This window comes from Podarcis filfolensis (genome assembly GCF_964270895.1).
Source record: "Podarcis filfolensis genome assembly, chromosome: 10".
In the NCBI taxonomy this organism is placed as follows: Eukaryota; Metazoa; Chordata; class Lepidosauria; order Squamata; family Lacertidae; genus Podarcis; species Podarcis filfolensis.
This window is the reverse complement of record NC_139612.1, coordinates 69,978,614-70,004,375: the sequence shown is the minus strand read 5'-3', so window position 1 is coordinate 70,004,375 and position 25,762 is coordinate 69,978,614. Positions and strand designations below refer to the sequence as shown.

Genomic DNA, 25,762 nt, shown 5'->3' with positions numbered 1-25,762 from the left:
ATTTCAAACCGTTGTGAATGCCGTAATGGTTGCACTCCCCTTCGATAGTTGCATGTCAACGCGTCTTCCGGAGCTGGAAGTCGCAAGGTGATGACCCAGTCACCCTCGGGTCTGTGGGATGATGCAAATGACGGCCTCTCTAGGAATGCACATTGCAGCATCTCAAAGAAGAAAGAAGTTAGCTGTTAGTTGAGAACGCTTCTGTTCCCATGAAAGGCTCTCTTCCTCTAGGGGCACTCTGATGCAACGTTCAGCGGAGCAGATTCATTTCCCTTGGCCTGCTGTTGCAATGTGTTGCCGAGTCTTGCTCAACGCGGCTTGGTGCCGGTGGGATTATTCCAGCAGGTTTGCAGTCCCAGGGCTTCTTTCCTCCCTCGTGGAGCGTGCATAAAAGTTTTTGGCACAATTTGAATGTCCCTCCCCACCACCACCACCATTTAAAAAAGTTTTCTTCCAATCTGCTCTTAGTTTCATCAGACAATAGGTCGCAGAACTTTGTTCTTTCTGATAGGGCTGGACTGCTCAGGGTGGGGAAAAACCTTGCTCAAAATAATAGTAATAATAAATAATAGCAATAATTAATAATAGTTATTATTATTATTATTATTATTATTATTATTATTATTATTATTATTTATTCTCCACCCATCTGGCTGAGTTTCCCCAGCCACTCTGGGCGGCTCCCAATTGAGTGTTAAAAACAATGCAGCAATACAATTCAAATCTAGGGGAGTGGCACAGATTTGCAATTCCAGTGACCACAGCCTAAAAACTGGCTGTTCCCTGACTGAGAGCTTCCACCCCATGGATTGACTTGCTGTGATTGGTTAGAGCGTGGTGCTGATAATGCCAAGGTTGCAGGTTCAATCCCTGTAAGGGACAGCTGCGTATTCCTGCATTGCAGGGAGTTGAACTAAATGATCCTCAGGGTCCCCTCCTACTCTTACGATTCTATATGCTGCAGAATGTTTGTGAATGCTGACACCGCTAAGAGGGAAGGCAGTCACAGGAGGCAGAAAAATCAGCACAACTGATGCAGTGGAAGTGAAAGGTTCGACTGAAGGAGAAGTAGGGGAGTTTTAATGAAATCCATAATCCACACCCCCAACTCCTGCTTGTTGTTGTTTCATCGTTTAGTCGTGTCCAACTCTTCGTGACCCCCTGGACCAGAGCACGCCAGGCACTCCCGTCTTCCACTGCCTCCCACAGTTTGGTCAAACTCATGCTGGTAGCTTTGAGAACACTGTCCAACCATCTCGTCCTCTGCCGTCCCCTTCTCCTTGTGCCCTCCATCTTTCCCAACATCAGGGTCTTTTCCAGGGAGTCTTCTCATGAGGTGGCCAAAGTATTGGAGCCTCAGCTTCAGGATTTGTCCTTCCAGTGAGCACTCAGGGCTGATTTCCTTCAGAATGGAGAGGTTTGATCTTCTTGCAGTCCATGGGACTCTCAAGAATCTCCTCCAGCACCAGAATTCAAAAGCATCAATTCTTCGGCCTTGCTGTGGCGAAGGGGCTTGAATAACTCAGAGAAGCTATGAGCTATGCCGTGCAGGGCCACCCAAGATGGACAGGTCATAGCGGAGAGTTTTGACCAAACGTGATCCACCTGGAGCAGGAACCGGCAAGCCACTCCAATATCCCTGCCAAGAAAGCTCCATGGAGAAAGACAACGCCTGCTAATTTTAGCCAAATCGTGACTCTTCCTGTGGTCTCACTTCTGCCCTCCTTTAATTTGAGCTGTGGAAGAAAATGGTCACAGAGACTAGGGGCAGGAAGTGTGTGCATGGAGGCGAGGGAATAAGGGCGGCTCGAGGGCCATAGTGGCTGAGGCAGGGGTCAGCAAACTTTTTCAGCGGGCGACCGGTCAGCTGTCCCTCAGACCTTGTGGGGGGCCGTACTATATTTTGAAAAAGAAAAAATATAAGTATAAAAACACAGCCCTACCTGGGGATACTGGGGACTGATCCCAGAACCTTCTGCAAGGCAGATGCACTGAGCTACGACCCTTCCCTATTTTCGCCCTGTAGTAACAAACAAAAACAACACCTCCCACCGTTTAAAAAGACATCTATTGATTAATTAGTCGAGGGGTCAGCAAACCTTTTCAGCAGGGGGCCAGTCCACTGTCCTTAAGACCTTGTGGGCGGCCGGACTACATTTTCTTTGGGGAAATGAACAAATTCCTATGTCCCATAAATAACCCATAAATTTTAAATAAAAGCACACATTCTCCTCATGTAAAAACACCAGGCAGGCCCCACAAATAACCCAGAGATGCATTTTAAATAAAAGGACACATTCTACACATGTAAAAACACGCTGATTCCCAGATCGTCCGTGGGCCGGATTTAGAAGGCGATTGGGCTGGATCCGGCCCCCGGGCCTTAGTTTGCTTAACCATGGGCTGTCGTCAGCAGGTTAAAGACCTGGAGGGAGATGGGGAAAGACTCATATGGGGCCAGAGAAGAGCAGGGGCTGTTGATAAGAAGATGGGATGCAGAGGGTTTAAATTCTTTTTTTATTCAGCCAAGTTTGAAATGCCAGGTCTTCATACTTCCAAAAACTAGATCATTTTATGCTTTATTCTTAATCCCCCCCCCCTCTCTCTCTCTGTGTGTGTGTGTTAAGTGATTTCAAAAAATATTTCTGTTACTTAAGTGAGATGGGAGAGCAGCAAAATGCAAGGCTAAGGCTGTAGCCACGATGACTATGCAATGTTTCTGAATCCCAGTTGCTGGAAACCATTTTAGGAATTCCCTCCCTATCCAGGGAAGCGAAAGGAAGAGATTTGGTTTGTACCATGTGGCCACCGTTCAGGTCTGTTGAGAGGACCAGTGCTAATTTGTATATGCGGATTTGCATACAAGTTGCTCTTTTCATGATTTGCACCCTGTTTTGCATGCACGTGATGGGGCCTGGCCATAGCTTGTGGGTATACATCGGCTTTCCATGTTCCTGTAGTGCACCAAAAATCAGTTTACATACTCGGCTGTCCTCGGATAGCGAGGGCTAACCTCAGACTCACTGTGCACATTTGCAAGGTTGAAGAGGCTTAGAAGAGAGCCAGCAACCTCTGGCAAGATCTGGAGCTCTTGCACCCCCAAATTAATGCTCCTGGGTTAAACCACTGAGCCTAGGGCTTGCTGATCAGAAGGTCGGCGGTGCGAATCCCCATGACGGGGTGAGTTCCCGTTGCTTGGTCCCTGCTCCTGCCCACCTAGCAGTTCAAAAGCACGTCAAAGTGCAAGTAGGTAAATAGGGACCGTTCCGGCGGGAAGGTAAACGGCGTTTCCGTGCGCTGCTCTGGTTCGCCAGAAGCGGCTTAGTCCTGCTGGCCACATGACCCGGAAGCTGTACGCCGGCTCCCTCAGCCAATAAAGCGAGATGAGCGCTGCAACCCCAGAGTCAGCCACGACTGGACCTAATGGTTGGGGGCCCCTTTACCTTTAAGTAAGAACGAGATGGGTGTGTGCTTCATATTCTCCTGCAGAAACATGGCAATTTAGAAAGTGGTGCATTTATTATAGCCCTGGGGATATAATAATAATAAATTATTTGTACCCCGCCCATTTCACTGGTTGCCGTAGCCACTCTGGGCAGCTTCCAACATATAAAAACTGTAATAAAACCTTAAACCTTAAGAAGCTTCCCTGTACAGGGCTGCCTTCAGGTGTCTTCCAAAAGTTGTATAGTTACTCATCTCCTTGACATCTGACGGGAGGGTGTTCCACAGGGAGGGAGCCGCTACCAATAATAATAATAATAATAATAATAATAATAATAATTTTTTATTTATACCCCACCCTTCCCAGTTCAGAAAACCTGGCTCAGGGCGGCTAACAACAAATTTAAAACACTTAATTGATGCAACAAAAAACAGCATAAAATACAGTATAAAATGTGAATAACAATAAATTCAGAATTCAAAAATCAATTTAGGGGGAAAAGCCATCCAATAAACATTGGATGATCACCAGGGCTAGCAGGCTAAATTAGTCCTGTTTGGGTCAGCGAGGAGACCAGGGGAGATTTATCTGTGGGATCCCAGAGTGGCTAATCTTCATAAAAAGGGGAGGGGGAGGGAAGGAAGGGGAAAAAAAGATCAGGCTAAGTTCAAATTGAAAGCCAGGTGGAACAGCTTCCAGGTGGAAGTTAAATCCTGCAGGGCACTGGTCTCCTGGGACAGAGCATTCCACCAGGTCGGAGCCATCACTGAGAAGGCCCTGGCCCTGGTGGAGGATAATCTCACTTCCTTAGGGCCCAGGTCCTCTAAACTATGATTATTCATGGACCTTCAGACCCTGTAGCTTCGCTTCTCTCAGTGAGGGAACCAACAGAAGGCCCTCAGTGCTGGATCTAGTAAAAGACTCCTGTCTGAAATTCTGGAGAAGCTTCTGCCAGTCAGTGTAGATGGTACCGAGGTAGATGGACCAATAGTTTGACTCTGCATAAGGCATCTTCCTGTTCCCCACTGCAGGCTATTCCCTCACAGTTTTTTTTAGTACGTGGCACTGTGGGGGATGCGGGTGGTGCTGTGGGTTAAACCACAGAGCCTAGGACTTGCCAATCGGAAGGTCGGCGGTTCAAATCTCTGTGACGGGGTGAGCTCCTGTTGCTTGGTCCCAGCTCCTGCCAACCTAGCAGTTCGAAAGCATGTCAGAGTGCAAGTAGATAAATAGGTACCGCTCCAGCGGGAATGAAAACGGCGTTTCCATGTACTGCTCTGGTTCTCCAGAAGCGGCTTAGTCATGCTGGCCACATGACCCAGAAGCTGTACGCCAGCTCCCTTGGCCAATAAAGCGAGGTGAGCGCCGCAACCCCAGAGTCGGCCACGACTGGACCTAACGGTCAGGGGTCCCTTTACTTTTACTGTATCTTTAATTTGTACAGCAGACCTGTGAGATAAGTTGAACTAGTATTATTACTCCCCGTATTTTGGAGGTAGAGACTGAGGCCGTGAGATAGGAGATTGCCTGAGACCACTGTGTGAGTTCATGGCAGAGCCAAGACTTGAACTCGGCACCTTGTGTCTCTCCTAGCCCCTGCGCTGCCCTAACTCTCTTCTCACAGGGAAACACCTGGGCGTACCTGAGAGCTCCTTGTTTGTACAGAGAGGGGTGCTTTTTGCATGATGGCTATCCTGGCACTATAAACAACCTTTTGCAGCTTTATTTCCTCGTATCTCCCTTTAAGCATTCTTTTGAGCAGGGAGACATGTTTCCCTTGGGGAATTTGAAACAGGTTTCTGTCCTCTTGTGCCCTGGCCATTTTATCCTCAAAACAACCCTATGTATGAGGTAGTTTAACCTGAAATACAGTGACCAACCCAAGGCTATCCTGTAAGCATGGAGACTGGGTATTGTTTGCTCGTTTCATGAAGTTTACATAGATAAAAACAAACAGAAACCTCAAAGTGCTTTGCAAAAAGAATTAAACAATAAGATGAATAGCAAAAACAAAACCTTCAAAAAATTAAAACCAGCAATAAACGAAAAACACATCCGCATTCTATAAATCTGAGTAAAAAAATGTTTTTTAGCCGGTGCTGGAAAGAGTACAGTGAAAGTGCCTGCCTGATATCAATATAGATGATATTATTATTATTATTATTATTAAGTATTTTTCATCTACAGAAAAAGGTGATACATAAGACCCCACTCCCATCACTGGGTTGTGCTAGTCATATTCAGAGTGGACCAATTCTGAATGGACAGATCTGGCTAACTTAGGTTCATTGACACGGGTTGGTCTACCGCGAAGAGAATTTAGCTGGATGCGACCCAACCTATTTGCATGCAACCCAATAGGTCATAAATCCTGCCACTGAAGCAAATCCTTCATTTAATTTGTAAGATAAATTACATTATTCGTCGCTGCTTTTCAAAATCTCGTAAACCCATATTGGTGTTGCTCCTCTCCAAGAAAGAGCAAGTTCTTCACACCAGATTCAACAGAAGCTGACCAATTGGCCATAAACTTGTCCGGCTTGTTGTCTGTTGTCTCTTGTTCTGACAAAAGGAGTCAGTTTAGCTGTTAAGGGGAGCTCTCATATTTTTTCTATCCTCTCCCCTCCCCTGAGGGCATTGCTTGCAGGCTTTATCTTTCTTGCAAGTTTACCATATTTTTCGCCCTATAGGACACACTTTTTCCCCTCCAAAAATGAAGGGGAAATGTGTGTGCGTCCTATGGGGCGAATGCAGGCTTTTGCTGAAGCCTGGAGAGTGAGAGGGGTCGGTGCGCACCGACACCTCTCGCGCTCCAGGCTCCAGGAAGCTATCCGCAAGTCTTGCAAGCCCGGCGGGAGTTCCCGCGGGCTCACAAAGCTTGCGGGCAGCAGCCTGCAGCCCAAAAGCTCGGGGGACAGCGGGGAGGCGCAGCGACGCCACCCCGCTATTCCCCGACCTGATCTGGAGGCTGGCGGGGGGGGGGAGAAGCAAGCTTGCTCCCCCCCCCGCCAGCCCCACAAGCTCGGGGGATAGCGGGGAGGCGGAGCGCCGCCACCCCGTTATTCCCCGACCTGATCTGGAGGCTGGCGGGGGGGGGGGAGAAGCAAGCTTGCTTCTCCCCCCCGCCAGCCCCACAAACTCGGGGGACAGCGGGGCAAGCCGCTGCCCCATGGAGGCTAGAGAGGCTGTCCCTGAAGGCAGAAGAGGGAGACGGAGCGCTCCGTCTCCCTCTTCTAGCTTGGGGATGGCTGCGCAAACCTGGGGGGGGGGAATAAAATTTTTTTCCTTGATTTCCCCCCAAAAAAACTAGGTGCGTCCTATGGGCCGGTGCGTCCTATAGGGCAAAAAATACGGTATATATGTTTTTTAACATATCATTTTCAACAGTAATTAAACATACTTTTACATCTTATTGAATTTTTTTTGACTTCCATCAATCCTGTCTGGAAATTTTCCAATCTAATCTCTTAGTATGCATTTCTTATCTTCCCCATTACATTTCAAACTCATAACCAATATCTCTATCTTTTTCTACTTAGTAACACTTCGTATATTTCTCCTCACAAAACTTCTTGTAGTCCTACTAGCGTAATTTGTTGATTACAGTTGCTCTTCAAGTAATTCATATACTTCTTCCAATCTTCTGTAAATCTCTGGTCCCGCAGGTTTCGAATCCTTCCTGTCATTTTGTCCAATTCTGCAGAGTCCATGAATTTCGTCTGCCATTCTTCTTTCGTCGGAATTTCTTCTTGTTTCCATTTCTGAGCTAACTATACTCTTGCCGCAGTTGTTGCATATAAAAACAATTTAACATCTTGCCTATTAATGTCCTGACCTATAATACCAAGTAAAAATGCTTCTGGTTTTTTAAAAAATGTATATTTCAACATCTTTTCCCTCTCATTATATATCATTTCCCAGAAGTTCCCACCACGTATGATAAAATGTTCCTTCTTTTTCTTTACATTTCCAACATTTGTTATTTGTCTTATACATTTTAGCTAATTTAGCTGGTGTAATATACCATCTATACATCATTTTCATCATATTCTCTGGTTGCTGGAAACCACAGGAGGAGAGAGGCTTCTTTTGCTTGGGTTTCCCCACTGGCATCTAGCTGGCAACTGTGAGAACAGGATGCTGGACTAGATGGGACATTGGCCTGGTCCAGCTGCAGGCCCTTCCTACGTTCTTATGTATAGTGAAATGTCTTTAAGGGGAAATAAATTCTTTCCTTTTTGGCCCACTGAAACAGGAAGCTTCGTGCCACGCTGGACGAATACACCACCCGCGTCGGACAGCAGGCCATCGTCCTCTGCATCTCGCCCTCCAAACCCAACCCAGTTTTTAAAGTGTTTGGTGCAGCACCGCTAGAGAACGTGGTAAGGCTTTGAAGTCCCATGCATGATTTGCTCCTGGGGTTCTTACTTATTTTTACTTACGTACAGTCATACCTCGGGTTGCGAACTCTGCGGGTTGTGCGTTTTCGGGTTACGGACGCGCTGAACCCGGAAGTACCGGAACGGGTTACTTCTGGGTTTCAGCGCGTGCGCAGAAGCGCAAAATTGCGCTTTGCGCATGCTCAGAAGTGCCGGATCGCGTCGTGTGCACATGCGGCGCTGTGGGTTGCGAACGTGCCTCCCGCACGGATCACGTTCGCAACCCGAGGTTCCACCGTACATCGTTCTGAGATGCTTAATTGCTGCTTGATTACGTTACTTAAAATGTGAGATAAGTGGTAATACTGTTGTTTAGCTTTGAATGAGGAATTAGTATTCCCACACACCCCCAGTGGTTCTTTTTTTGTCGGATTATGGCGGCTCACAGAACTGTAGAGTTGGAAAGGACCCCGAGGGTCATCTAGTCCAACCCCCTGCTGCATTGCAGGAATCTCCGCTAAAGCATCCATGACAGAGGGCCACCCAACTTCTCTTAGAAACCTCCAAGGAAGGAGAGTCCCAAGATCTCTCCTGGGAATTGCAACTCATGTCAGTTTGCATGTAAGGTTCCCCCTGGCCCACTTGAGACAGCTGAAAATTACCAAGGCCCAACAGTCACAAAAAGGCAGAGCCAGTCATAAGATGGAAGCAGATGGAAGCAGACTTTGGCATAACCAACAGGCAGTTACCAATGTCAGTTTCTGCTGGTATCTAATCCATTTTTTGGAAATTGCTAAATTCTTTGCCGCAGCAAAATAGACATTGGAAAACTGGTATCACTTTGTCAGACCCCTCCATCACATTTGGAACTTACCCAGCAATGAAGTACTTACTAAATGTGGTAATTCAGTTTTGCTGAATTAATTAAACCAAAATAGTTTTAATTGGGTTTTGAATAAAAGCGCAATTAATAGTTGCTGTTTTGAATTTTATTGCGCTATTATGTTCCTAAGTGGGCCGTGCAGACCATTATTCTGAATAATGCCTTTTTATAGGAGGGTGAAGGGGGTGCTGGGGGTGAGTTTATGGAACCAAGGGGGGCATTGGACCAAAAATGTTTGGGAACCACTGGGCTGTGTCGTTCCTGACTCAGCTCCTAGAGTCCTAGTTAGAGAGGAAGAAGGACCATCGGCAAGATAAAAGATAGAAGCAAGTGAACTAAAGAAGTGAACAAATCGTGGGCTGATCCCAAAGATGCCTGAGAATGATCTCCTTGCCCTGCTTGTCCGGAGTTTTGGGCTGGGTTGCCATCAGTATGCCGATGACACCCAACTCTATCTGTTGATGGATGGCCATCCAGACTCGGCCCCAGACACACTGATCAGATGTTTGGAAGCTGTGGCTGGATGGTTACGTGGGAGCCGGTTGAAGTTAAATCCTTCGAAGACAGAGGTCCTCTGGCTGGGTTGGGTCGATATAGGATGGGAGGGCAACTCCCATCTCTTGAGGGGGCGCAATTAGTGCCAGCACCGTCCGTTAAAAGTTTGGGTGTAATCTTTGACACCTCCCTTTCCACGGAGGCGCAGATTGCAGCTATAACAAAGGCGGCATTTTTTCATCTCCGCCAAGCTAAGCAGTTGGCTCCTTACCTCTCTCGCCCTGACCTAGCCACTGTGATCCACGTGACGGTCACCTCCAGGCTGGATTATTGTAACTCGCTCTACGTGGGGCTGCCCTTGAGACTGACCCAGAAACTCCGGGCGGGTGCAGAATGCCGCGGTGAGACTCCTTACGGGGTTCTCGCCGCGGGATCACATTCACCCGCTGCTATACCAGCTGCACTGGCTCCCGGTGGAGTACAGGATCAGGTTCAAGGTGCTGGTTTTAACCTTTAAAGCCCTATATGGCCTAGGACCCTCGTACCTATGGGACCGCCTCTCCTGGTATGTCCCACGGAGGACCTTACGGTCTTCAAATAAAAACATCTTGGAGGTCCCGGGCCACAGGGAGGTTAGGCTGGCCTCAGCCAGAGCCAGGGCCTTTTCAGTACTGGCCCCGATCTGGTGGAACGCTCTGCGGGACTTGACATCTTTCCGCAGGGCCTGCAAGACAGAGCTGTTCCACCAGGCCTTTGGTCAGGGCACAGCTAGAACTCTAGCCCAATGGTTGCCATTAATTTGATTTGAACTGATTTTAGAATGAAATGATTTTAGAATGTTGTATTATTTAACTGTTGTTAGCTGCTCTGAGCCCGGCTTCATCTGGGGAGGGCGGGATATAGATAAAATTTTATTATTATTATGGTCTTCACTCTCAAGGGATGTAGACCTCCAGCAAGGGCTGGTTCAAAAGGGATTCAGAATAGACACGCCAGCAGCTGTTTGGGACAGTCCTTGCCCTCCTCCAGACTTCTCTGGAAATCCTCGCACTGCTCCTCTCGTTGGTGTTGCTCCGAGTTTCATCATCATCTCCCTTGCATGCCCTCCTGGTCTGAGGGCTTTGGGGCCAGTGGGTATTTTCATCCGGCAGCTGGGGCGTTGTTTGCTCTGCTGCGCAGTGCCACGAGGAAGGGGGCCGCACCCCCCCTTCCCGTTACTTAGCACCGTCTTCTCTCCTGTTGCTCCTCGCCTTGTTTACCTGAGCCCTTCTGATTCCCCACAGGTGCGCAAGTACAAGAGCATGATCCTGGAAGACCTGGAGTCCGCTCTGTTGGAACACGCACCTGCGCCGCAAGAGGTTAACTCCGAGCTGCCACCGCTCACCATCGACGGGATTCCGGTCTCTGTGGACAAGATGACCCAGGTAAGCAAGTAGAAAAGGTGGAAAAAGCCATTCAGGGGAGCTTTGGTTGTCTCTGACCTATTGATTTTTCCAGCGGAGAATCTCTGGTCTCAAAATCTCTCCCTCTCGCCTTCTCTGTTGCACACACAACTCCTCCGAGACACACTTAATTCTTTCTCTCCAGGGGGATACTGCAGTGACTGCTAAACGGTACGAGATAAGGTGTTCCCATTGATGCTTCTTTTTCTACAAAGTGTGGGAGAATAACCAGAGCCAGAGGCAATATTTTTGTCAGCCCACCTGCCTGGGAGACCTGTTTGCCTTGCTCCTCCTTCGAGCAGCTCCTCGGACACATGGCTTACTCAGAACGCCCGTGAAGGATGGCAGAATCAAAGAATTGGAAGGGAACCTAAGGATTATCTAGTTCAACTCTTTCTTTTTTTAAAAAAAATATATATTTTTATTGGTTTTTAACATACAAAATTATAAAACATACCACACAATTTATCACAAATACATTCTTCTTGGACTTCCATCAGCACCTCTGATAATCCTCCGTCTTAATCACTTCTTACGCATTTCCTAACTTAATATTGCCTTTACATTCTTAACATATCACGTCTCCTCCTCCATTTTTGCAATATTTCTAATATGATTCCTCACAGAACTTCTTGCAAACCTGCAAACGTCGTCTGGTCGTCACAAATACTTTTCAAATAATCCGTAAATTTACTCCAGTCCTCGGTAAACTTCTGGTCCCGCCGGTTTCGGATCCTTCCTGTTAGTTTGTCAAGTTCCGCATAGTCCATTAATTTCATCCTCCATTCTTCCATCGTTGGTAATTCTTGCTTCCATTTTTGGGCCAATAGTATTCTTGCTGCTGTTACTGCATATAGAAAAAGCTTACATTCCTGGATTATCTAGTTCAACTCTGTGCAGTGCAGAAATCACTAAAGAATCCCAGAAATGCCTCTCCCAACCTCTGTTTAAAAATCACCAGTGAAGGAGAATCCACCACCTTCTGGGTTTGCCTGTTCCACTGTTGAACAACTCTTACCATAAGAAAGTTCTTCCTGATGTTTAGTCATAATCGCCTTTATTGTCATGTGAATCCATTTTTTCGGGTCCTCCCCCCGGGAGCAGCAGGAAACAGGCTTGCTCCATCTTCAGATATTTGAAGATGGCTGTCATGTCACCTCGTAGTGTTCTCTTCTCCAGGTTAAACATGCCTGACTCCCCCAACCTGGGCCACAGGGGTCCTCTGCCATAGGGAGGTTAGGCTGGCCTCAACCAGAGCCAGGGCTTTTTTGGCAGTGGCCCCGATCTGGTGGAACGCTTTGTCCCAAGAAACTAGGGCCCTGCGGGACTTGACATCTTTCCGCAGGGCCTGCAAGACAGAGCTGTTCTGCCTGGCCTTTGGCCAAGGTACAGTCTGACCCCCTCCTTCGGTAATCCTCACAGAACTCTAGCCCAGTGGCTGCCATTAATTTGATTTTGAATTGATTTTAGAAGGAGTTGATTTTAGAATGCTGCGTTACTTTTATTGTTGTTAGCCGCTCTGAGCCTGGCTTCAGCTGGGGAGGGCGGGATATAAAATTATTATTATTATTATTATTATTATTATTATTATTATTATTATTAGTTCCTCAGAAGGCTTGCTTTCTAGAGCACTTTGGCAGAGCTCGTGACTTCTTAGTCGGAAGCACCCAGTTCAGTTCTTAGCATCTTCAGTGATAGGATGTTGCACAGGGCAACGCCGAAATTAAAACTGAGGCTTGAGGTGACATTGTTTCCCTGTTTAGGGAAGTTTTTAATATTTAATGTTGTATTGTTTTTAACACTCGGTTGGGAGCCACTCAGAGTGGCTGGGGAAACCCAGCCAGATGGGCGGGATATAAATAATAATAATAATAATAATAATAATAATAATAATAATAATAATATGGTCTTCAGCACTGCACTTGGTTGACATGCATTGGCCCATCCCCATAAGGCTTTTGGAAGCAAAAGGGCCTGTTAGGTCATGGGTTCAAGCCCCACATGGGACAATAGATTCCTGCATTACATGGTCCCTTCCAGCTCTAGGATTCTATGGTGAGGTGATGATCTCCACTCTTGTTATGGTGGCAATTAGAGAGGTCCTCGTGCCTGAGCAGGCCGAGATGCAGGGCTCCCGTTGATTGTCTCCCCGGTGGCTCCAGAGCCCTTAACAAGCGCTTGCAAGTGGCTCGAAACTCTCGGCTCCCGAGGACCGCTAATTAATCCATCTGGAAACGAGAAGCAGTTATTGCAAAGGAGCATGCTGCTGTTCTTGGACCCCGTGGCGAAGCTGTTATATTCTTGAGCTGTGGTCCTGATCTGCTCGCTGCATCTAGCTTGTCCTTCTTCCTTGTACCGGGTACTTGCTCTAGTTTTCTTTTTGGTGGTTTTTGCCTTTTTGTGGGGACGGGACAAAAAGTTTGCAAAACCGAGGCATCACCTTCGAAATGAAGCATGCAAATGAAGCAAGTTCATTCAAACCCAGCATGTTTGCATACATTTTAGTGGTTGGCATAATTTGAATCTGTGTTGTTGTTGTTGTTGTTTTGGGTTTTTTTTTGCCCACAGCGTTAATAAAGCCTGGTGGTGTTTACATGGCACATCCTTCTGTAAGCGTGTCGCCTTTCAGATGGATGCTCCCTCATCCATCTTGTTCACTTTCGGTTGCTTAGATATTCTGCGGTCTCATCCCTGGGATATTTATACGTAATTGCTAGACGGTGCTATAGCGCCATTTGCATAGCTGCTGCGCCCATTCATAGAACATACAGAGACCTCACTGAAAACAGCCGATCCTTTATCTAATAACTATAGCAGGGAATTGGGAGAGAGCCATCCCAATGCCCTACTGCAGCTGCTTCACACAATTGCCAAGGAGGGGTCCCTGCTCTCTGCATGGTGCTTGCAGTCTAAAATAGACAGTAGGGAAATAATAGAAGCCAAAGTGAAGAAGAAGAAGAAGAAGAAGAAGAAGAAGAAGAAGAAGAAGAAGAAGAAGAAGAAGAATTACCCCGCCCATTTGGCTGGGTTTCCCCAGCCACTCTGGGCGGCTCCGAATTGAATATTAAAAACACAATACAGCATTATACATTAAATAATAATAAATAATAAAATGTTATTTATATCCCGCCCTCCCCAGCCGAAGCTCAGAGTGGCTAACAACAGTAAAATAATGCAGCGTTCTAAAATCAATTCATTATAAAATCAGTTCAAAATTTTGTTCAAATGAGTTCAAATTAATGGCAGCCATTGGGCTAGAGTTCTATGAGGATTACCGAAGGAGGCGGTCAGGCTGTGCCTTGGCCAAAGGCCTGGTGGAACAGCTCCGTCTTGCAGGCCCTGCGGAAAAATGTCAAGTCCCGCAGGGCCCTAGTCTCTTGGGACAGAGCGTTCCACCAGATCGGGGCCATTGCCGAAAAAGCCCTGGCTCTGGTTGAGGCCAGCCTAACCTCCCTGTGGCCCGGGACCTCCAATATGCTTTTATTTGAGGACCTTAAGGTCCTCCATGGGACATACCAGGAGAGGCGGTCCCATTGGTACGAGGCTCCTAGGCCGTATAGGGCTTTAAAGGTTAAAAACTTCCCTAAACAGGGCTGCCTTCAGATGTCTTTTAAAAGTAGGATAGTTCCTTATTTCCTTGACATCTGTTTTGGATGATATATCGATATATTGCCCATCCCTAGTCAGTATCGAAAATTGCAATCTTTCAGAATCATTGCAGTCATACCTAGCAAAAAATGTTCTTCCTATCTAGAACCAGGCTATGAAATCCCAAATCTCTTGGAAGGCCTCTGTTGTGGCTCTGAATTACTCTGGCTCTGAATTTTCAAAGCAAAAGCTGGTGATACAGGTCAAATATTCAGGGCGTGTGATGATAATTGGTCACCGTGTCTCTGCCACAAGTTGAAACGGGGGAAAGTGCCCCTGCTCAACACAATCTGTTTTCATGTGGACTGAACCCAGCCATTCCTTTAGAATTTTGTGTATGCAATGTCCCAAGCTGCTCCTGGAACGTTGATTTCTGAATGCTGATTGATTTTTGATTGATTGATTGATAGATTTTTTTAATGCCACAGGCACAGCTGCGGGCCTTCATCCCCGAAATGCTGAAATACTCGACGGGCCGCGGCAAGCCGGGCTGGGGGAAGGAGAGCTGCAAGCCCGTCTGGTGGCCCGAAGACATCCCGTGGGCCAACGTCCGCAGCGACGTCCGGACCGAGGAGCAGAAGCAGAGGGTGTGTGTTGATGAAAGTCCTCTTGCTTCAGCAAAGGGCTCTGACTTGGTATGACAAGTGGAAAGGCTTAGCTTATAGATCTCTGTTGGGGAAGTCTGTGAAGTGCTTTGGGACCAAAATAGCCTATAGATCAGGTAAGAACACAAGAGGGTGGCCATCTCAGCTCCAGCCAAAGGTGCTCAGCTCTCTGTTCCCAGTGGGTTCAGCCAGGCACCCCAGGAGTTTGCAAGCGTGGCATTTACGCGAAGAGGCCCTCCCCGGATCTCAGTCCCCAGCATCTGGTTCCCAAGAGGCATATGATCTATGGACGCAATTGGTTACATTCCTGGCCATCTTGGCTTGCAGCCGTTAATGACCTGTCCTCCAGGAATTTACCTCTCTGTTTTTTTAGCAGCTGTTATACCAGCAGCCATCAGAGCACATCGCTGTGCATTGAATCCCGCACGTTTCTCCCTTAGTTTCTAGCAAAAGCCTTGGTATTCCCCACTTACTTAAGCCAGCCTTTCAGATCCGGAAGCTGAATCCCAGCCTGCTTCTGGAGATGCAAAACTGAAATAAATAAAAGCAGCCACGGATTACGCTCCGTGGGAAAGCGCAAAACGTTTCTCTGTTTTACAGAAGTCTTGTCGTGCCTTTATAATTCAGCAAACTGTTCAAAACAGCTCACAATCCAATGGGAAGCAACAATAATCTTAAGACAATTTCAGAATGAACTTAAAAGCAAACCACAGCGGATAAAATTAGCATGTGATTAATAATTAGAAGAAAGCAAATAAATTCTTTGTCCAGCACCTACGAACTTATCAAACCATGTGAATTGCCCTTGGGAGAGCATTCCGGCTATTGGGTGCCACAACCGGAAAAGGCCGTGTCCCTACTTGATTTCTTAGCAAGGTCATGTGGGAGCAGAAAGCTCTCGGGGTACCCGAGTCCCAAGCTCTCCCTTCTGGGCAACTTTTCATCGTGGGCCACAAGCCAGTGGTGGGTGGGGCCAGAGTCAGCTGTGGGCGGAGCAATTGATGTAAATTGTTACCTTTGTAAAGGAGGCTAGTTTCAACACATGCACTCGCACACCCCTTTCTGTCCTCCATCCAGGGAAGCAAGGAGCCTTGCGAGAGCTCGAGGACACATCACAGCCAGGTAAAAAAACTAAAACTTGAGGGAGGGCTGGCGAGGGATTTAGCTGGGGGAAAGGGGCGTGGCCTGGGGAGGACCACAGAGTGAGGCATATTTGGCTCCCAGGCCAGGCGTTCCCCACCCCAGACCGGCACATCCAGAGCAAAGCAGGGTGGTCCCAGTTGCCTCCAGTCTGTGGCTGTTCGGGAAGATTCTGCAGAAGAAGGAAAAAGGCCTTCTGAGCGCGCCTGTCGTCCACTCTAATCCCAGAATGGAGAAAGCCATTCATTTGTCCTGGTTTAGTTAATGCAGTTAAAATTCAGCAATTTTCACAATTGCTAATGTGGGCGAGAGACACCCTTTTCACACCGTAGGTTAGTTAGTCGACTTGCAGTGATTTGGGGACCCACCGCTAGTGGTTTTTCGTGAGACAATGCCTTTGAGTACCATTTGCTGGGGGTCGCAGGTGGGGCAGATGCTGCTGAGCTGAGGTTCTGCTTGCAGGCTTTCTGTGGGGGCACCTGGTTGGCTGCAGTGCGAACAGGGCGCTGGGCTAGATAGGCCTTTGGCCTGATCCTGCCGGCCCGTCTTGTGTTCTTAATCTTGCCCCCATTGGAAGTACATTTCTGCTTTGAAAGCTCTTTATGGAGTAAAGTTTACCAGAGATCCCATCACTCAATTTAAGGGATATTTCAGAGCTTGGTTACTTCATTGTTTGTTTTGCTTCTGTTTTGCTTTTGTTTTTTTAATGGGACATGGTATCCCTGAATATGCCTCTTCTCTCCCTCTTTAATCCGGCAGGTGTCTTGGACTCAGGCGCTGAGGACCATTGTGAAGAACTGCTACAAACAGCACGGCCGCGAGGACCTGCTCTACGCTTTTGAGGATCAGCAAACACAGCCTGCGACAGCAACACACAGTATAGCACACCTGGTCCCGTCCCAAACGGTGGTCCAGACCTTCAGCAATCCCGACGGCACAGTCTCTCTCATCCAGGTGAGGTGTTGCAGCAGCACAAACAGGGTCCCCGGCTTCAGATTGGTCAAAAGCTTTGCATTCTGGCCCCAAACACCTGCCCCAGATGCGCAGGAGCCAATTCTTGTTGTTATTTTATTGCATTGTGTTGATGATACCCCACTTTTCCTCCAAGGAGCTCAAGGTGGTGTACATGGTTTTCTCTCTCCTCATTCAATCCCCACAACAACCCTGTGAGGTAGGTTAGGCTGAGAGGCAGGGGCTGGTCCCCAGGATCACCCAGTGAGCTTCACAGCTGAGTGGGGGTTTGGACCTTGGTCTCTCAAGTCCTGGTCTTTTAGGTCCTGGTCTCTGTCCCAGCTCCTGCAGTTCGAAAGCACACCAGTGCAAGTAGTGAAAGTAGTGCTGCTGCTGTTGTTTAGTCGTTTAGTCGTGTCCGACTCTTCGTGACCCCCTGGACCAGAGCACGCCAGGCACTCCTGTCTTCCACTGCTTCCCGCAGTTTGGTCAAACTCATGCTGGTCTCTTCGAGAACACTGTCCCACCATCTCGTCCTCCGTCGTCCCCTTCTCCTTGTGCCCTCCATCTTTCCCAACATCAGGGTCTTTTCCAGGGAGCCTTCTCTTCTCATGAGGTGGCCAAAGTATTGGAGCCTCAGCTTCAGGATCTGTCCTTCCAGTGAGCACTCAGGGCTGATTTCCTTCAGAATGGAGAGGTTTGATCTTCTTGCAGTGCATGGGACTCTCAAGAGTCTCCTCCAGCACCAGAATTCAAAAGCATCCATTCTTTGGCGATCAGCCTTCTTTATGGTCCAGCTCTCACTTCCAGACATCACTACTGGGAAAACCATAGCTTTAACTATACGGACCTTTGTCGGCAAGGTGATGTCTCTGCTTTTTAAACGGCATTTCCATGCACTCTGGTTTCCATCATGGTGTCCTGTTGTGCTACAAGCGGTTTAGTCATGCTGGCCACATGACCTGGAAAGCTGCCTATGGGCAAACGCCGGCTCCCTCGGCCTGAAAGCGAGATGAGCGCCGCAACCCCGGAGTCGCCTTTGACTGGACTTAACTGTCCAGAGGTCCTTTACCTTTTAACTTTTACCTTAGGTCCTAGTCCAATTCTAACCACTACACCACACTAGCTCTCTTGCAGTTCCTTGGTACTGTGCAAACAATATTCTGTGTCATGTCACCCCAGGGTCGAACTTTGGCAAATAGCTCTATGCCTGAGGAGTTCTGGCCCTGAGTAATAGGAATCATTCTCCAAAATACTTGGTTGGCATGCAAAGACACAGAAATTATTCATCTTTGGAGGAACAAAGGGGCTGCGGTCTCTTCCTCAGGAGCTAGTGCACTTGTGTGTTTGTGCTATGTCGTAGCTTAGCTTGGTGTGATGTGCGAATGTGGCCAACCTGAATCTAAAAAATGTCGCCCCTGCTTGGTTTAATTGGTTTCTTGATTTACTCACAACTGACCGTCTCATTGGTTTCAGTTGACTCAAGCTTTCTCTGGGTCTAGGCCTTGTAGCTATTGTGTAGAGATCATTGGCTTTTGCGCCAATATTGTTGTTGTTTAGTCGTTTAGTTGTGTCCAACTCTTCCTGACCCCTGGACCAGAGCACGCCAGGCCCTCCTGTCTTCCGCTGCCTCCCGCAGTTTGGTCAAACTCATGCTGGCCGCTTCTATGACACTGTCCCACCATCTCGTCCTCTGTCGTCCCCTTCTCCTTGCGCCCTCCATCTTTCCCAGCATCAGGGTCTTTTCCAGGGAGTCTTCTCTTCTCATGAGGTGGCCAAAGTCTTGGAGCCTCAGCTTCAGGATCTGTCCTTCCAGTGAGCACTCAGGGCTGATTTCCTTCAGAATGGAAAAGAATGTGCCGATATATATTATTTTTTTCCATATAAATAAATTTTGAAACCAGCAGCTCGGCTGCAGGGCTTGGGACCAAGCTAGAAATCTGAATGAGCAGGGAGATACGTATTGTGTTTCTTTAACTTGGACCATGTGATGCGTATGATCATAGCCTAAGAAGCAGGCTGACTCAAAAGGCAATCCTTAGCGGCATTTCGCTGACTACCGTTGTCTATTGCAGGTTGGCACAGGAGCTACGGTAGCGACCTTGGCAGATGCCTCCGAATTGCCCACCACCGTTACTGTCGCACAAGTCAACTACTCTGCAGTAACCGACGGAGAGGTGAGTGGCGATGTCCTGGAAATTCACATGGAAAGTGTTTCCACGAGCTCCCTGAACCCGCATGGCAGCTAGGCTGCTTTGCCTCCCTCAGGTGTGGGGGACTAGATCAGGCGCTGGGCAGAATCCTGATCTCCCATGCGCCAGCTTTGACAGGTGGATGGAGCTTCCCAGCTGTCAGTCCCCTGGTGCCATTCGGATATTGATGAGTGATGACTTCAAAGGGACTGGCCCCTCATCTGATAAAGGAAAGGGCTGATTATCAGTTGGTGGTCCAGCTCTTGCACAGGCACAGGGCTTCGTGGGTGCTGCTGATTGGTGGCCGCTGCAGCTTTTGACGTCAGGTGTTGGGCAGGCGGGCCGGCCTAGCGAAAGCCACCTGTGAGCCAAATGTGGAGGCCTGCTGGACTGAGTGAGCGGGGCTGAATGAATCTGACTTTCTGAAGTTTAAGGTCATTTTGCTGTTTGCAAAATGGCTGCCATTAGAGCTTTTTTTTAAAAAAAAAAGTAGAAAAGTGACTGGTACATTTTATAAAACCGTTATTTTCACATTATGTCCGCCTGGATGCGGACCCACAAAGAGCTGTGCTTTTTGCTGGCATGGGGGTTAGGGGGAAGGTGGGGTTAATGGTTTGTTTTTGTTTTTATTACGTATTTTGTGTTTTTTGTCTTGTATTTTTATGTTTTGAACTGCCCTGATGAGATCTATGGAATAATAATATGAGAACGAATGACTCAGTAGAGCCCTTTTTCCTCTGGGTTCCAATTTTTGCACATAGTGACCGGTATAGGTCAAAAATTTGCTTTACGTATTTCATGAAGAACTAGCCAGGTGGATCCACAACAGCTAGCAAAAGTGTTTTGGTTTTTTTCAAAAATACCATCTAAGTTCTTGTTTTCTGTTACCTCTCTTGGTGTTAATCAGTTGACTTTGTTGCGGTGGTTATTGATCGTTTTCTCAGTGCCATCCTTGTACAGGGTATACTCTACTCTGATGGCAAGGAATAATAGATATGCAGCAAATTGGCTCCCTGCCTCCTAGCACATTTGCACGGTGGATATACTTAAGGTTCATTTCAGCTGGGGCAGAATCAGGAAGGTTAAACAGAGGCTTCACATAGGTCCGGGCCAGCAAACTTTTTCAGCAGGGGGCCGGTCCACTGTCCCTCAGACCTTGTGGGGGGCCGGACTATATTTTGGAAAAAAAAAATAATGAACGAATTCCTGTGTCCCACAAATAACCCAGAGATGCATTTTAAATAAAAGCACACATTCTACTCATGTAAAAACACCAGGCAGGACCCACAAATAACCCAGAGATGCATTTTAAATAAAAGGAAATATTCTAATGTAAAAACATGCTGATTCCCGGACTGTCTGCGGGCCGGATTTAGAAGGCGATTGGGCCAAATCTGGCCCCCGGGCCTCAGTTTGCCTACCCATGACATAGGTGTTACGGCAAGGCAAAGCGAGCGACTTTGGGACTGGAAACCTAGGCTGGGGACGCGAATACTAACTTTCTTGAAAACTTGGGTGTGGGGAGCTGAGAAGAACAGACTCCTCTTGGAGAGAGGGAGAGTCCTGTTCTCCTTCTATTGGACCCAAGTCCAAGTCTCCAGGCCTTTGTGTGAGGACGGAGTGGCGAAGCCCCGCGCTTCTCTGGAAAGGGATAGGATTCTCAGGGCAATAGGTGGCAGCACAAAAACATCTCTTGTTCCCAGAGACGCCGGCATTTGCATTTGAAAAGCCGGCTGGAAACTGGTGGTTTTGTTTTTTGAGATTTCTGTCCCTGAAAATTCCATCCGATGCATCAAAGGGGGTTTCAGGAGACAAGCCCCTTATTGTCTCGGTGAAAGCGGGCACCTTCCACCTTGCCTAATGTACTTGCTTCCTGTTCCGAGCATGTGAAAATACGAAGTCGCTGCCTCCTGCAATTGAGTCTGGCCACAGCCTGTTCCCTGCCACGTCGGCTGAATAGACTAACCAACCAACCGCTAGCTGCCACCTCCTTTCCCCAGTGCCATTTATTCTTTGTGAAATACATTTACAATGTAAATACAATACAAATACAGTGGTACCTTGGATGTCGAACTTAATCCGTTCCGGGAGTCCGCTTGACTCCCGAAACCGTTTGAAAACCAAGGCGCAGCTTCCGATTGGCTGCAGGAGCTTCTTACACGCAAGCGGAAATTGCGTCGGACGTCCGGCTTCCGAAAAACGTTTGCAAACTGGAACACTTACTTCTGGGTTTGCGGCGTTTGGGAGCCAATTCATTCAACAACTAAGCCATTCAAAAACCAAGATACCATTGTACTAACATAGTCCAGCAACAGCTGCAGACTCAAGTTTGAGAAGCACTGTCTTGGACTCTCCTGCCTGAGGCTCTAGTCGTTCCCGTTGCTCAAGATGCCATTGCCTTGACTTGGGACTTTTGACTTTGACTTGACTTGGGATGGTGAAATTCTCATTTGAAAAACCTAATAAATAAATTTATTGAGAGAGAGCGAGAGAAATGCACCCAAGCAGCAACGATCCCTGGATACTTTCTGAGACGGTGCGAGTTCCGTCATGCCTCTCTCGTCTTCTCTGTCCCACCAGGTGGAGCAGAACTGGGCAACGCTACAGGGAGGAGAGATGACGATCCAAACCACCCAGGCCTCAGAAGCCACGCAGGCAGTGGCATCCCTGGCAGAAGCGGCGGTGGCGGCATCGCAAGAGATGCAGCAAGGGGCAACAGTCACCATGGCCCTCAACAGGTACTGAGATACTGTTGCCATGTGGGGAGGGGGGTCTTCATTGATGTTTGGGTGCTGGGCTGGTTTGGTGAAGGCCAATGGCTCCTTGCTACCTAACCTCTCTCTAAAAGTAACTTGCAAAAGAAGCAAAGTTATAGCTGGAATTGGTCAAAACGCTCATGAAATCTCACCTTGGGTAGTTTTGCAAAAAGTCAAGTCTCTTTTAGCCAACAGTAGAGCTGTTTGGGGGGGGGATGCGGGTGGCACTGTGGGTTAAACCACAGAGCCTAGGACTTGCTGATTAGAAGGTTGGTGATTTGAATCGCTGCGACGGGGTGAGCTCCCGTTGCTCGGTCCCTGCTCCAGCCAACCTAGCAGTTCGAAAGCATGTCAAAGTGCAAGTTGATAAATAGGTACTGCTCTGGTGGGAAGGTAAACGGCGTTTCCATGCACTGCTCTGGTTCTCCAGAAGCGGCTTAGTCATGCTGGCCATATGACCCGGAAACTGTCTGCGGACAAACACCGGCTCCCTTGGCCTATAGAGCGAGATGAGCACCACAACCCCAGAGTCGGTCACGACTGGACCTAATGGTCAGGGGTCCCTTTACCTTCACCTAGAGCTGTTTTGGGATTCATGAGACTCGGCGAGTCTGCCTTTAAGAGGCCCTCTTCTAAGAGAGCTCTGCAGTTCTGAAGCATGGCGCAGCGTTCGTTTTCTTGCTTCCCGTCGGGAAGGCAGTGCTGCTGGTGACAGAAAACACCCCAGCCGAAAACAGCGATAAAATACCAGCAAAGCATTGCACCGTTTATATTTCCCTCCTCTTTGTTAATAGGCCCCCAAGGTGATGGGGCAACAGGCTCTCGCGCTTGCTTGAGAAAACTTAAGCATGGTGGGGTAGCCAAATACCTGCGTCTTCGCTTTTAAAGGGATTTGGTTACGAATCTCCCATCTATTTGCATATTTATTAAGTGCTCATTTGACTATGTTAGCACATCACCAGAGGCAAAATGCCCTTGACTATAACCAGGTGGCTGCTAGCCACGACAGGAGCGTGGAGTGGGGGGCTGAGGGGGTCATTGCCCTGGGCTCAGTCTTTTGGGAGGCACATCAAGGCTCCCCGCCCCGCCGTGAGCTGCTGCATCCTTCTCACCGTACCCTTCCGCCAAGGAGGGCTCAATAGGTGTGCCCCCGACCTCTGAGCACCCTGAACAGCAGACACACACAGTCTGAATGTTGCCACCTGTGGTGATGGGCCGTGGGGTGCCCGGCCTCTCCACCAACTCCGCAATAACATTCGATATCAGACCTCTGTTGCTTTCGAAGCTGATTCCCTCGCCAACACACACACAAACCAGCTCGGCTTCTAAGCCTCAGATGCGCAGGAGGACTGGCTTGGGGTATCGGCAGGAAAGGCTGCTTTGCTGTGGGGAAATGGTTCTGATGGCAGCGGATTTAATAGCGTCCCCCGAGGGTTTGTTAACAAGCCTCCAAGCGCCTGAGCTGACTCGAGCAGTCCTTGTGCGGGAGTGAGGCGATGGCTGGGCCGGGAGCGAACAGGATTGCAGCCAACAGATACGGAAACCAGAGAGAAAAGACATTGTTCTTTCCTGTTGCAGCCTAATAGTCGTAGTGGTATTATATGCTACACCCAGAGTGGCTGCGTGCAGAGGTTCAAATAATAAAGTTTTTATTACATTCATACCTTGGTTTTCGAACAGCTTAGTTCTTGAACATTTTGGCTCCCAAACACTGCAAACCCGGAAGCAGCTGTTCTGGTTTGCGAACTATTTTTGGAAGCCGAACGTCCGACGGGACTTCCGATTGGCCGCAGGAACTTCTTGCAGCCAATCAGAAGCTGTGCTTTGGTTTCCGAACATTTTGGAAGCTGAACGGACTTTGGAATGGATTCTGTTTGACTTCCAAGGTACGACTGTGCTATATTTATTTATACCCTGCCTTTTCCCCCTGACAGGGACTCAAGGCAAATAAAATATGAACTGCTATAAACATGACGGCAAAACATTACAAAACAAGAAAATATTAATAGAATTGTATATGTATGCATATAATTCTGTTAACGTTTGCTTGTTTTTTGTTGATTCCACCCTCAAGGCCTGTTGGAAGGAGAAGGGCTTCCCCTGCTGGCAGAAGGACAACAGGGAGGGAGTTCCAAAGTCTGGGAGCAGCCACGGAAAAGCCCCGCTTCTATGTCCCCACCATGTTCGCCTGTGAAGGCGGTGGGACCAAGAGAAGCCCACTCTTCAAAGAAGAGTACACATAATACCCGTTCCCCATTTGCAAGAGATCAATCTCTCTGTGTGGCAGCTCTTGCACTGTGGAAGTCCCTGCCTATTGATAGCAGGCAGGCACCTTCACTCTGCTCTTTTCTGTGTCCGCTAAAAACATTTTCGTTTAGACAAGCCTACCCAGACATACAGGGGACACAGGTGGCTCTGTAGGTTAAACCACAGAGCCTAGGGCTTGCCGATCAGAAGGTCGGTGGTTCTAATCCCCGCGACGGGGTGAGCTCCTGTTGCTCGGTCCCTGTTCCTGCCAACCTAGCAGTTCAAAAGCACGTCAAAGTGCAAGTAGATAAATAGGTACCGCTCCGGCAGGAAGGTAAACGGCGTTTCTGTGCACTGCTCTGGTTTGCCAGAAGCGGCTTAGTCACGCTGGCCACATGACCCGGAAGCTGTACGCCGACTCCCTCGGCCAATAAAGCGAGATGAGCGCCGCAACCCCAGAGTCGGCCACGACTGGACCTAATGGTCAGGGGTCCCTTTACCTTTACCCAGACACACAGTCCTACCTTGGCTTATGTTACCCTCAGGTAACGTAAACTTCGGGCTGCAAAAGCGGCAAACCCAGAAGTATACTTCTGGGTTTCGCCACATGCGCAGAAGCGCTGTATCACACCGTGCACATGCGCAGAAGCAGCACCTCCAATTGCAGAAACCTCGGGATCCGGCCAGAGCTCCGGAACAGATCCCGTCCGCAACCGGAGGTACCACTGTATTGCGTATGGATGTATGTTTTGATCTGCTTTTAGCTTACCGTCGATTTTATGTTTTGAATTATTTGCATAGTTGCTTTTACAGATTATTTTTTTTTACTGTTGGTTGTATTGTTTTATTCTCTTCGTATACCGCTTTGAGGGAATTTTTTTTTACAACCTAGCAGTGTATAGATTTTATAAAATAAACAAAGGAAGAAGATGCTTAGGTGGGGATATTCTGGTGGCTCCTGACTTCTGCAGGGCTTTTGTGAACATAGACATGTTCCCCATCATCTCCCCAACTTTGCCACGCCTGTTGCCTTGAGTCAGGAACACTTCTTGTTTTTTTTTAACTTCCCAAGGCTAGAGGTTAAACTTGGGACTCCTGTCCATGCCAAGCACATATGTTATTGCTCTCTAACTCTTGTTTTGGTAACCTCTCCTCTCCTTGCCTTGCAGCGAAGCAGCCGCCCACGCCGTCGCCACGCTTGCAGAAGCCACCCTCCAAGGTGGAGGCCAGATTGTCTTGTCCGGTGAAACTGCAGCAGCCGTCGGTGCGCTCACCGGGGTTCAAGATGCGAACGGTAGGCCGATGCAGATATGCAATTGCGTTTCTTCCTGATTCCTTTGCGAACTCTATTGGACTGATGGATGGGGTTGCAAAGTCTCACTGGGCCCAAAGAAGGCGGTTCCCAGCCAGAGCAGTAAAATCTACCCGCTTTGTTGTTTACTTGCCTCAAAGGGAGTAGCTTCCTGAGTTGTTGGGCTCTCAGAATGCAGGAAAGTTTGCAGAACTTAGCTGCTCCAATTTATTGGCCCCTCTGCTTCCTCCCCCCCCCCCCACATTTTGCATCAACTGAGAATGTGGC

The 25,762-nt window shown here is 48.2% G+C and overlaps 1 protein-coding gene across 12 annotated transcripts in view; it reads left to right on the top strand.

Annotated features, from left to right (window-relative positions):
* NRF1 (nuclear respiratory factor 1) overlaps positions 1-25,762 on the top strand; it is a 74,614-nt gene that overhangs the window by 24,263 nt on the left and 24,589 nt on the right. For 4 of the 12 annotated variants that reach the window (XM_083572947.1, XM_083572946.1, XM_083572950.1 and 1 more), the window contains exons 4-11: positions 7,701-7,827; positions 10,486-10,626; positions 14,721-14,879; positions 15,975-16,019; positions 16,797-16,991; positions 19,064-19,165; positions 21,761-21,918; positions 25,353-25,477. In XM_083572947.1, coding sequence (XP_083429073.1) covers positions 7,701-7,827; positions 10,486-10,626; positions 14,721-14,879; positions 15,975-16,019; positions 16,797-16,991; positions 19,064-19,165; positions 21,761-21,918; positions 25,353-25,477 — 1,052 coding nt within the window. Of the gene's footprint in view, positions 1-7,700; positions 7,828-10,485; positions 10,627-14,720; positions 14,928-15,974; positions 16,020-16,796; positions 16,992-19,063; positions 19,166-21,760; positions 21,919-25,352; positions 25,478-25,762 lie in introns of all 12 variants that reach the window. The other 8 variants (XM_083572941.1, XM_083572945.1, XM_083572949.1 and 5 more) reach the window with 2 other exon arrangements.